Source organism: Rissa tridactyla, chromosome 4 (assembly GCF_028500815.1).
Source record: "Rissa tridactyla isolate bRisTri1 chromosome 4, bRisTri1.patW.cur.20221130, whole genome shotgun sequence".
In the NCBI taxonomy this organism is placed as follows: Eukaryota; Metazoa; Chordata; class Aves; order Charadriiformes; family Laridae; genus Rissa; species Rissa tridactyla.
The window spans coordinates 20,964,744-20,976,979 of NC_071469.1; the positions used below are offsets into that span (position 1 = coordinate 20,964,744).

At 51.1% G+C, this 12,236-nt stretch overlaps 1 protein-coding gene across 2 annotated transcripts in view; it reads left to right on the plus strand.

Moving 5' to 3' along the window:
• HRAS (HRas proto-oncogene, GTPase) overlaps positions 1–9,512 on the plus strand; it is a 46,713-nt gene extending 37,201 nt beyond the window's left edge. The window contains exons 3-6 of one of the 2 annotated variants that reach the window (XM_054199959.1): positions 3,661–3,839; positions 6,150–6,309; positions 7,042–7,166; positions 9,296–9,508. In XM_054199959.1, the coding sequence (XP_054055934.1) occupies positions 3,661–3,839; positions 6,150–6,309; positions 7,042–7,161 (459 nt within the window). In that variant the 3' untranslated portion in view covers positions 7,162–7,166; positions 9,296–9,508. Of the gene's footprint in view, positions 1–3,660; positions 3,840–6,149; positions 6,310–7,041; positions 7,167–9,295 lie in introns of both variants that reach the window. The other variant, XM_054199960.1, reaches the window with a different exon arrangement.
• The last annotated feature ends 2,724 nt before the right edge of the window (positions 9,513–12,236 follow it).

Below are 12,236 nucleotides of genomic sequence, written 5' to 3' on the forward strand. Positions count from 1 at the left end.
GTATAAATGCAGCTGTGGTTGCTGCAGTTATTATTATCATAATGGCTAAAAGGCCCCAGCTGGGACCAGAAATCTACTCTGGTAGGTGTTGTAAGTGTAGTCCCCACCCTGAAGAGCTTACAACTTAAATAAACTAGCAAGACAAGGCCTGGTAGAAAGGCTGAAATAGTCTTACAATCCTACAGATGAGAAGGAGAGAAAGCACTTAAAAGCACGTGCTATTACATCATTTGGCCAAGGTCACCTAGAAAGTCCGCGGCAGAGGCTGGAATTTAATTTAAGGGCTCCTGAGTTTCTCGGTGCTGCACCTTGCTTATGGATGCCGTTGCCTTCTTCCCCTGCTCCTCTTCCCTCAAGTGCTCATCACCAGTAGCATCATAGGCTTTTCTTAGAAGCCTGTTCCGGGTTTTTGGCAAAAGAGCTGCTGATGGAAAGCAACCGCCCTGGGGAGACATCTGCATGGATGGATCCTCTCTTGGACCTTAAGGTGGGCAGAGGCAGCTGTGACCCAGTGATGTGTTGGATTTTGGCATCCTATTTTTTTTGTCTCTAGCTGCCTCCCTGCTGTACGTACCCTCCAGGGAATTTTCTCCATGTAAACAGGCAGTGGGGAATGTAAACCTTGCATGGCATTTCCCAGCACACCCTCCTCACCCTGCCCGCTCCTGTGCCTCAGGAGACGCCTGCTCTCCTCCCCTGCTCTCCCCAGCCCCACTCTGCTCTTCTCCTCCTCCTCTTCTCTTCCTAAAGCAGCCATGAGCCACTCTTCACCCCTCTCACCCCTGATGCTTTTCCACCTGCAGATCCCACCAGCCCTGATGCCTTTGCAGCTCCCTTGGTCATGCCCCGCATCCCCTCCCACCCCGGCCATCTTCTCACTCATTCCAGGGTGATTCCTGTCACTTACGCTTCATTTTATGGGGATTTTAGGATGCACAGAGAGTTACCTGCCAGCCATCTGAATGTGACCAACAAACCACCCTGCTGTGACTAAGCTGCTTTGGATTGTGCCCAGGAGCTGACTCTTGACTGTTCAGCCAGCTAACAAACAGCACAACAATGCTGAAATGAGCAGGATAAAAGAGGGGGTAAAAAAAAGTATATGTTCATGGGGCAAAGGCTTTACCTATCACTTAAATGAGTCGAGGAGGGATGGAGAAGTGAGTTTGTCCCCCCTCTGGGGCAGAGACCCTGACTGACCCCTGCCCGCCCTCCTGATTGACTAGTGCAAATACCTGTCTTTGTAACTCAGTGCCAACTGACCTGTTACAGCACACACTTGCATGTGTGTTCTTGGGCTGCCGAGGACCCGTAAGACCTTTATTTTGTGAACGGGAGGGCCAAGGCACCAAGGAAATGTATGCTGCTGGCAGTGTCCCACGGCGAGTGAGCAGGGATGGAGTAAAGAGTTAGACTGTGTTGAGAAATTCTTGGGTTCGTCTTCCAGCTTTTAGCAGTCAGGTACTAACGAGCTTCCTGAGCCTCCGGTCATATTCTGACCGTAGCATTTACCAAATAGACCTCTTGGCGTGGTCCCCCAGCATACATGGGGTGCTCCCAGCATCCGTCTGGGAATCCTGAGTCTGAACCCCAACTGGACATTGTTTTTGCTGCCTGGCACTTCACAGCTGGGTTGGGCCACTTTTCCTTGTGCAAGAAGGTGGGGTAGGACATGGGGGGCTACAGAGGAGCATTGAGGCTGCAGGGTGCCAGTGCCTGGACACGTAGGCTGGTGGCAGCTACCCCTGCAGTGGCAGCCAGGTCACCTGGCAGCGTGGCAGGGATGGCTGAGCTACCGTCCTGAGCATCCCGGAGGGATTCGGATGAAGCTGGGCACAAAGCAAGGGTGGGGGAAGCTTGTTCCCTTCCTTTGGGGAGCGTGTTGCAAAGCATTCTCTGCAAGACTGCTAATGCCTTTGCTTCGTTAGTGAGCAGCCTGTTGATGAGCTGAGCCAAGGTGTGGGATTGCTTCTCCATAGGTGTGCTGTCTGCTGGTGAGACCTCCTGTATTTGGGAATTTAATGATTAATTGTGAGCACATGTGCTGAGAGGCTGGTTGTCTGGCCACAAGCCAGGGTGGAGGGGTGGGAGGATGCTCTGCCCAGCAGAGCACTGGGGTCCCCTTTGCCAATCCCTGCCAGGCACTGGGACCCCAGAGGTGGAACCAGTGCTCTTCTGCCTTGCACCAAGGAGGCTCCAGGTACATTATTGATTAGAAATGGGAGCGCATCCCTGCAGGGCAGCCATCCAGTTGCCTTCAGAGCAGCTGGCTGGAAGCCAGTCCATCACTCCACGCTTATTCCCAGTGGGTCATCAGTTCCCCTTTTTGGGAAAGCACGGCTCAGAAGGTCATGGCGGAGTAGATGTCATCGTCTGATTTTGTAGCCCTTTCTGCAAGGTGAGGAAAGACTTTAATTAGCCCCAGTAGATGATGTTGTTGCAGTAATGAACCAAAGGGTGGAGGCTGCATTGGCCCCATTCCCTTTCCGTGCTGCTGCTGGTCCTGTCGGTGACCTTTGCTGCGTCGGCTGTTTGTCTACAGACCTGCAAAGCTCATCTGATAACATTGTTGTGGTCGTTGGAAGAGCAGCAGACTTTTGAATTAATTTTAAACTGCAGCCGTAGCCTCTGTGAGTGGCTGCAAAGAGCTGTCGTGGTCGTTTTGCTGACTTGCACCTTTTTCTTACCTTTGGTTTTGGCTTCCTTCTCTTACTGAGAGTCGAGGATACTGCACCGTACCCAGGGGACCACTATTGGAGAGGGATGCAGCTGTTCATCAGCATCCCCTGATGAGACCGGGCACACGGGGAGAGGCATGGTGGGGAGGAGCGGTGCTTTGAGGAGCCTGCCTTGAAAATGAAACCTTTTGAGGAATGCCCTGGGTGATTTCCAGGCCTTCACGCATCTGGGATAAGTTGCAATTGCCTCTGCTGCAGGGAAAACCCCCAACTTCAAAGGACCTGCCTGGATAGTCCCTTACCTCTCCTGGAGCCCTCTGGGCACAGACTGGTTGTGGGAAACACCCTCCTCACAGCGTGGTATTTTTTTTCTCTCATGTTTGAAGAAGAGGTTTACTGTCAAGCCCAGTTTGCAGCCTTACTGGTGGCATATCGCCTCCGGTGCCCGACCAGAGATGCATTGGAGGTGCTGGATTTCCAGGTGATCTTAAACACCTTCCAGCCCTGCAGATCACAGGCAGTGGCTAGAAGCCCTGGCCGGCCAGAGCTGCCTTTCCTGGGTGTCCCCTTCTAGCACCTGGGCTGGGCGGCAGCAGAAGGGATTAGTCGGGACTAAATAAAGCTTGGGAAAATAGTCGTCAAGGGCTATGTGGTGTGGTGGAGACAAAGCTGCCCCTGGTCTGACAGAGGCAGGGCTGGGAATGAGGAGAGCAAGCCAGGGGCTGTCTTCTCCATGGCTCTGCCAGAGAAGGGGAAACCTGCCCAGCTGCTCCTTTTTTCCTTTCTTTTTTTTTTTTTTTTTAACTACTTCTTTTTCCTTTCCCTCCCATTTTTAAATCGGCTATTTAATGGGAGCTAAACCCCGGCAGAGCGTGACCTGGCATCTTCCCAGGGATGCACTTGCTGCATCCCTGCGCTTGGCCCGACCCGAGCCCTCCCTTAATGCATCCTCCTCCCTTTCTCTCCCTCTCCTGGCCTGCAGGATTCCTACAGAAAGCAAGTCGTCATCGATGGAGAGACCTGCTTGTTAGACATCTTGGATACTGCAGGGCAAGAGGAGTACAGTGCCATGAGAGACCAGTACATGAGAACGGGGGAAGGATTCCTCTGCGTCTTCGCCATCAACAACACCAAGTCCTTTGAAGATATTCACCAGTACAGGTCGGTATCCTGGGAAGGGCCCCTTCCCTCTTGTCCTGTGCAAAAGGGAGGCCTTGCCGCTGCGCCCTCCTGCCCTCCCTTTTAGATCAGGCCCTGCAGTAGAAGCACTGGCTGCCAGCAAAGACAATTAGCTCAAGTGGCCATTCCCCAGGGAAGAGAAGGAGCAGACGGCTAATGTCAGAGACTCCAATAAAACCCATCCGAAGGGATTGCTTGTGGCCTTTGGGGACTCAGTAATGTAATGTTTAAGTGTTTATGGTGACTAAAGAGAGAGCTGATCCTCTATGACCCCCTCCCTTCCCTCCCTAATTAATGGAATTGCTTTGTTAGTGCAATCGATCTCAGCGGCTTCTGCTGGGCCTGGGAGCTGGGAGAGGAGGCTGGGAAGGGCAGGGAGTGCTGCTGGCGAGGCTGCCGTCTGCCGGCCTCAGGCATGCGGGGAGAGGCAGTCCTGGCACATTGGAGCTCGGTTTCAACCGGGGCAAAGACGGAGCAGGAGGAGAGTCAGAGCCCCATCGAGGTGACTTGCCCAGGAGCATGCCCACTGGGCAGGCAGTGGCAGAGCAGGGACCCCATCCCGGCACGGTCCTGCTTCGGCTGCAACCAGGTTACTCGTCCCATTTCTCCCCTCTGCTGCCATCTCACCTGCAGAGCTGGAGAGCCCAGGAGGTGATATAAACGCAGCAGGAACGTTCACCGGTTACCCCAGTGCTAGCTTAGGGAGGGATCTCTGCTTTGCACCTTTTTTTTCTTTTTTTGAGGCTTGGCTGTGATGGTAAGCACTTGGAGAGGATGCAAGAGATGGCTCTGCCTATCCCCACTGTCCACTGCCCACCAAGGGACCGTGTACTTCAGGCCCTCATTATAAACCTGGGTCCCAGCTAATCCTGTAGCTCCGAGCACAGGCACAGCCCTTCCTTGTGCCGCAGTCAGAGGCGCTGCTCCGAGCTGTCAAGATATCTCAGTCTTCAGCTAGCAGGCTTGTTCCGTGTAATAACTATATGGTTGGACTAATTTGGCTTGTTTTAACTGAACTGGAGGACAAAGGATGGGATTTTCCTAAAGCACCTGAGGGATTCAGCAGCATTCATCCTTGTGCTGGGGCTGGTCCCTGTGAATCACTCGCAGGATGGCTCGATTTCAAGCCTCAGTTTTAATCATGATGTAAATCGCTGGCTTTCATCTCATTTCGTCTGTGCTCTTTGTGTTTGCACTTTTAAAAGAACATTCCCCAGAGAAACGCTGGCTCTCCCTGGTTAGCAACCATTAGGAGGTATCTCTTTTCAGCTAAGTGTAGCCCGTGCACTAAATTTAGTACTTGCGTTTGCTGATCAGGATGTTACATGGAACATGTAAGTGGCTTTATGGCATATTGTACATATAGTCAGACTTCATTTCTAGGTTCTACTGCATTAAAAAATGATGATTGATTTTTTTTTTTTTTTGTGTGTGTGTGATACATGTCCAGTTGCTTTTGTATGGAAATTTGAAGTCAATTAAAATGCAGAAATCAGCATTTTAACTAATGCTTTTATTAGTTAAATAAAACCACGTTAAATGTTCTGGGTGCATGAGCAAGTAAAAAAGAAAAGCTGTTTTGCATTTGAAGTTAAGTGATTTATTAGGCAAAGGAAGTTATTATCTATCAGGAGGGAATTGAATGGATTGTTTGCGGTCATAATGGCCTTTAAGATTTTTAGAAGTGGTAGATCTCATCCTCGCCCACCTAATTTTAAATCCGATGTTGGAATGAAGAAGCAAGCATTACAGCTTTTTTTTTGCTTCCCAGTTGGTTTCTCAACTTTGAGTGACCTGAACTAAACTGAAAGGAAGCAAATTCTGCCTGTGCATCTGCAGAAAAGGTTACGGCTGCCAAAAGCTGGTTTATCAGCTCAGCAAATTCTGGTTGCAGGTGATTTTTTTGTTTTTTTTCCTTTTTTTTTTATCCCCATTCAGGGGGATTACTCGATCCAAAATCTTGGAAATAACACAGGTAACTGTTTAAGTATGCATTTTTATTTAACTTAAACTATCTTAAACTCATAGCTTAATATAGATTGTCATAATTTCGAGTTGTGTTTTGTAAACAGTTGTATTTAAAGAGCAGAAGTATGTTTAGTTTTCATTTCCAAAAGTGCCCTAGCTATTTTGCTGTTTACTCATGTATGTGCCATGGTCATTTATGTTCTCTTGAAAGCCCAACACAAGGCACTTGGCATGAACGAAGTGCAGTGTAGATGGTGGGGAGCGTCCTGGAACTGCCCGCTGATGCCTTTTCTCCCTTCATTTTGGCACCTCTTACTCTTACAGGGAGCAGATCAAGAGGGTGAAAGACTCTGATGATGTTCCCATGGTGCTGGTGGGAAATAAATGTGACCTACCTGCTCGGACAGTTGAGACCCGGCAAGCGCAGGACCTGGCCCGGAGTTACGGCATCCCCTACATAGAAACGTCTGCCAAAACCAGACAGGTAGGAGGAGGGTTTTAAACAAAATCTTCTTTTTCTTCGCTTCTCCAGTGCTGTCCTGGAGAGGGAGGAACGGGCAGACACCACCTTGCAGACAGATGGGTGCAAGGGCCAGGGTTACTTGCTTCCTGAAGGCTAAATGTTCCATCAGGATGTTCCCTCCCCTCGCCGGGCTTGAGCCTCCGTTCCTAAGTGCTAATTCATGCTCTGGCAGCAGTGAAGGGAAGATGCTTTCTACAAGGCTTTCTACAAGGCTTTCTCCAAGGCTCTGGAATAACCCCCGTAGTCACTGCAGGTCAGCTAAGCTCAGGGGACTTGGCCAACCTCATCCATGGTCTATTTTGGCAGACCTACATGCAGACTATACCAGTGCTGGAAGGAACATGTGGGGCTCCCAGAGCACAAGGGTGGAAGCGGAGCAACTGATACTTCCAGTGGTCTAGTGGTGGCTTTTTTCTTGAGTGGTAGACCTCATTCAGGCTGCTGAAAGCTGATGAATCTCAAGGACTTAAGAGATCCTTGGCCTTGTGGTTGCTCATTCGAACTTGCTCGCTGTTTGGTGGCCACAGTAAGATCCCTGTTAGTCTTCCCAACTTGGTTTCATGCCTTTAAGTCTCCAACCCGCGCTGGTGGAAGACAGCGCTAGGGACACCTAGCTGGGGAGCAAAGCCCTCTCATCTCTCCACTGTCCCCTCTCGAAGTGGGATGCTGCTTCAAGCGATGCTTTTCTTCCAGGGCGTTGAAGATGCCTTCTACACCTTGGTGCGGGAGATCCGTCAGCACAAGCTGCGCAAGCTGAATCCCCCAGATGAGAGCGGCCCCGGCTGCATGAACTGTAAATGTGTGATATCGTGACTACGGTGAGTTTTGGAAGCAGGAGATGGGTTCAGCGGGGGTATATTAGACGTAGGGCAGGAGGTGACTGCAGATGCACTCGTCTGCAAAGAAATGCAGCACAAACAATTCCAGCAACGCATATTTTTTTAATGAAACACCTTTTTGACTGAAATAGCATTTTTCTGTGAAAACATAGGTAAGTCAAAATTCCCCCTTTCTTGAGGAAGTGTGTAGGAGGAAAGGGTTGTTTGTTTTTTCTCCTCATTTTTTGGAACAAAATTCTACAGAACTGAAATAAAAAAAAAATATGTGCTTTGTCATACTTTTCCTGGGAAAACTCCTTCCCATGCCACCCCTCTGAAAGAGGAGTTAAGCTGGTGTTGCAGGTGTGCGGCTCGCCGCGCATTCACCAGGCTGGCCCTAGGAAGAGTTCAGACGAAGAGCAGGGTGAGCGTGTTGCCTCCGAATGCACTCGTGCAAATTGCCTTGTCCTAAAGCTTCAGAACAGACCTGTTCTCACCGTGAAAGTCTTGTGTTCCTCAGAAGAGTTTTCCCCATTATTATTCCCCTGGGATATTTGGAACTGATGCAATGTTGAGAACTAGCCATAAGGGGGCTGTTTCGCTTTTATGAATTGTGCATGCTGGAGCCAGAAACAGTGTCGTTCAGATTGTCCGTGTTCGTTTGCCTGTTTTTCTCCTTTTTCTTTCCTTGTTGTTGTTTTTTTTTGTTTTTTTTTTTTTGTTTTTTTTTTTTTAATGATGAGTTTATTTAAATCATTGCAATCCTGCTGGATAGCAGTGAGGAGGAGCTCTTGGTGACTCTGTGTGAGCTGGGTGGCCTTAAGCCAAATGCCTGGGAACATCTGGCTGTGTAACCAGCTCCTTCCATGGCAGTAGTGGAGAGAGAGGCAATGGGGGATGAGTCCACTGGGGAGAAGTACGTCTAAGGACATCTGGGACTGGGGTGTGGGAGAAAAACCTGCACAAACATTACCCTTAGCATCTTTTGGGGAGTCTTCCAAGCACCTGAATTGGCCCTTCCCCCCATTGCACAACTGCTGGAGTCCTAAAGAGAAGCACATCGTGTTCAGAGATGGTGCTAAGAGGGTCTCACTGAAGGTGGAGGTGGGCAGCTGGTGTTCCTCCGTTGCTTTTTGAGACAAAGGCTGTGAGCGCAGCAGAGTTCTTCCCTGAAAAAAAAAAAAATATAAAGAAACGCTGGCAGCATTTGCTTCCTATGAGCAAAGAAACCACCCGAGCACCCCACCCCTCCGCTCCCAGCCGAGGCGTGCAAGGTCTCCTGGGGGACAAGCTGAATGCTGTGCCCAGCACACTTATCGTTGCTAAGGGAGGTTTTCCAGATGTTCGGGTCCTCCAGATGTTCAGGACCTTTTCCTCCGGATGGGGATGTGAGCTCGGGGCTCGTTTCCTGCTCTGGCTCACAGCTGACGGCATGGGCTTGGCGGATGTGTCTGCTCCCCTAGACCGACTGCCAGGATCCCAGTCCTCGTCACAGCCTGGTGGCCAGCACCGGCATGGGCAGTGCCTTCAAAAAGAGGGGCAAGAAGGAGTGGGAAGGAGTCTCTTGGAAACACTCCCCTCTGTTAAGAGAGCATGCCCTGTGAACTGCCCACATCTTTTTCTGCTCAGGCAGAGACTGGAAATGAGACATCCCAGCTTACTCTAGCTGCAGTGGCCAAGAGCAGAGAAGGGAGGAACATCAGGGCACAAAAGGAGAAGTAAGGCAAGGGCACACTGGGTTTTGGGGAGGAGAGGGGTGGGTGTGTGGCCAGGGAGATTTGGCTGTATTTGCCCTGGACTCACTTTGTGGTTCTCATCATCCCTGGAGGAGGGAGAAAGATCTCACCAAACAACGCCCCTTCCGACGACAAGGTTTGGGCAGAGGCAGAAGGTCTGGTGAGATGCCCGAGGCTCACCCATCACTCCACAGACCATGTGCTTGTTCCCTTCCACACACGTGCGGATGTTTTGCTGAGCTAGGTCCAGACCTCCAAAACTTGTATAGCCCTTTGCTTTCCCTCTGTGGTCACTGGAAGGGTTATCCCAAAATGTGAGGGGTGGGTAATGGAAACGGCCCCACTGGTTCTGACAGCGAATGGGTGCTAATGAGTGTCCTCTTCTGGTTTCAGCTGACTGGACCGTGTCTTGGAGAGGTTCCCACTGTGCAGAGTGCAAGGCAAGAGGTGAAGCGAAGGAAGAAGCAAACGGATTCAGGGGAGGAGTATAGGGGGAGGGGGAGAGGAAGAGGAGGAGGAGGAAGAGGACAGGGGGAGCATGAAGCCCCTCCAAGGACTATCTCGCACTTCACCCAAGCCTGCCGCAAACGACTTTTTTCTTTTTTTTTTTTTTTTTTTTTTTTTTCCCCCTCCCCCCCCCCTCCTTCCCCATCCCCTCCTCCTTTGGCTTCCTCCCTCCCCGGCGACTGTACAGAGCCACAGATTGAATCACAGTAAATTATTATTTGATGGTCTCGACAAACCGTCTTGATGGCTGTGTCCTCCTTCCAGAGGGTGCTGCTGCTGGTGGTCCAGGAGGACCGCTGGTGGGACGGTGGGGAGGGAAGGGCGCTGAGATTTACTTTCCACAGACTGAGGTCATGCTGTAGACTGTGAAGGCGATTGGGGTGGGGTATCCTTCAGGGAAAGAGCTCTCTTTGTCTCCAGCAAGTCGTCGTCATGTCCCCGTCCTCCCCAGCCCGCCTGAAAATCTTTGCTGGCCCCAAGTTTTGGTGGGGTGGAAGAGTGCGACTAGTCCAAGCCTGTTCTTGGCGCTCCCGTGGGCGCTTTGCCTTCAATTTAGTCCTTGTGGGATTTTTTTTATGGCCTCAGATGCGATGCCTGGAAGGGAAGAAGCATCGGGGAGGAGATCTGAGAGCTGGGTTCGCCTCAGCTGGTGCCAGTTTGTTGCTTCCTTGATTTTTTTTCTAGGCAGCTCTTTCTGGCACAGCACCTCTCAAATGTTTATGTGCTCCAGAGGGTAGAATTAGGCCTTTCTGCTCCCCTCCAGCACCTAGCTAACGCTAACACCCGCATAGCGCATACACCTTGGATGCTCCAGTCTGTCAGCAGTGTATAATGGTATGCAAATCCTCGTCTGCCCTGTGCACAGCTTAATTACTGGTGAGCATGTAGCAGAAGGGCTCTCCTGCACTGCAGACAGCTGTCTGGCTATCCTAACAACTAAGACTAAAGGATTCAGACTTCCAGTCCTCGGGTTTAGAGTGGGTTAGAGTGTTTTGGATAAGGGCTAATCTGTTGGGAAGCCTGAATTCGCTCAGCCCTGCTCCTTTGGGATTTTTGCCTGGAGTCTGCCTGGCTTTTCTCTCCCGTGCCTTTCACTTGCAGAGCCAAGACAAGGCATTGCACTGAGTGCAGCGGGCTGCTTGACGCCTTTCCCTTTCCCAAGCTATTGCACAGGCTCATTTAGCTGGCATCCAGAATTAAGAGCATCAAAGTGGGGAGGTGATCCAGCCGAGAGTGGCCGGGAGCCGTTCTGCACGGGCTAGCCCAGGCCTGAAAAGGCGCTGGGTTCGGCAGCCGAGGCCGGCAGGGTTTGGGAGCGGCGAGGGCAGCGCGTGAGTCACATCCCTCACACGGCAAAACCCGTACGGAAACCCGGGTCAGCCCTGGCACAAAGCCACAGCTCACCCAGGGGTTCCCAGCATCCATGTGGGCAGCCTCCTGTCCTCTTCCTCATTGTCTGTCATGCCAGGCAGCAGCAGAATTAAACGCCAGCACTGCTTGGAGTTGCTGCCTTTGCTTTTGGCCCGGGCAAGAGAGGACTTGTGCTAATGGCTTGCTTTTTGTACTGAACTGCTGTGGGGCACAGCCCCCACCCTGGCTGCAGCTGCCTGGCACCCAGTTCTGCAGAAGAAGGGCTGATCCCAGCTTGAGTGGGAGCAGTTACCCAAGGGAAGAGCTGGCCTGCCTTTACCTGGGTGTGCTGTTTCCAGCAGCGCCTGTCCCCGTGCTGGAGAAGTGCCGAAGATGCTGAGTTTGGTGTTGCATCTGCTTAGCGATATGGTTTTAGTGGTGGTTTCTTGTCAGAGTTAGGTTGATGGTTGGACTAGATGATCTGAAAGGTCCCTTCCAACCTCGGCAATTCTATGATTCTGCATGCGTGGGGCTGGACCAGAGGCTCCCAGAAAACCTCCCAACTTAAGTTGTTTCAAGTGTGAAGCCTGGAAGTACGGGTTTTGTTCCTAAGTTGGTAGCTTGTGTGCCCTGCAACCACAGGGCAGAGGGCAGGGCTACTTCATCCTTCTAGAAGATGACTAAAAGCCTTAACAGTTAGTGGGTGGGTTAATGTGGGAGCCCTTGCTTGGTGGTGTTACTACACTAGGAACCTGGTGCTCTTTTTCTGCAACAGAGCTTATCCCATCCTTCACCAGGCCCTTGGTGTGTTTGGGGCTCTAACATTGAGTGTTTAGGGCTCTCTCAAGGACTGGACTCTGGATGGCTCTAACTACTGAGAGTATCTTCTGGTTGGGAGCCAGAAGACACAGTCAAGGACCAGGATCCATGGTCAAGCAAGCTGAGGAGCTCTAGGGAGTACCAGGGGTCAGGTGTCTTCGCAGGACAGGCAGCAGCTGCAGTTGCAAGAGGCTGGCACGTCTTGGCAGGGGTGTCCTGGAGCAGCACTGGCCACAATACAAAGTCCTTCAGCAGGTTGGTCAGGAGCAGGAAGCCAAAAAACGAGCATCTCCCTTTTAGAGACATGTCTGCGTCCCTCAGCCTGAGGTTTTCCAGCTTGCTCAGAAAAGCTCTGGGTCTGGTCAAGTCCTATGTTGTTATGGTAACTTGTTTGAGGGTTTTCTAGTTGCAAAATACTGTTGCTTCCTTGGGCCGCTCCTCGTGGCTGTTGCACTGAAGGGTGCTGAAAATGAGCTGTTCCGTCAGCGGTTCAGTAGTTGGTGTCCGTGTTTTGCAGCACACCACGAGGCACCAGACAGACTTTTCTTCACGGTGGAAAAGTCTAGTTGAAACTTCACAGTTTTGATCTGTTGTACATCTCAAGTGGTACCAGATATTGACAGTCTCTTTTCTGGGGTGGCTGGTTATACTCGTGTTT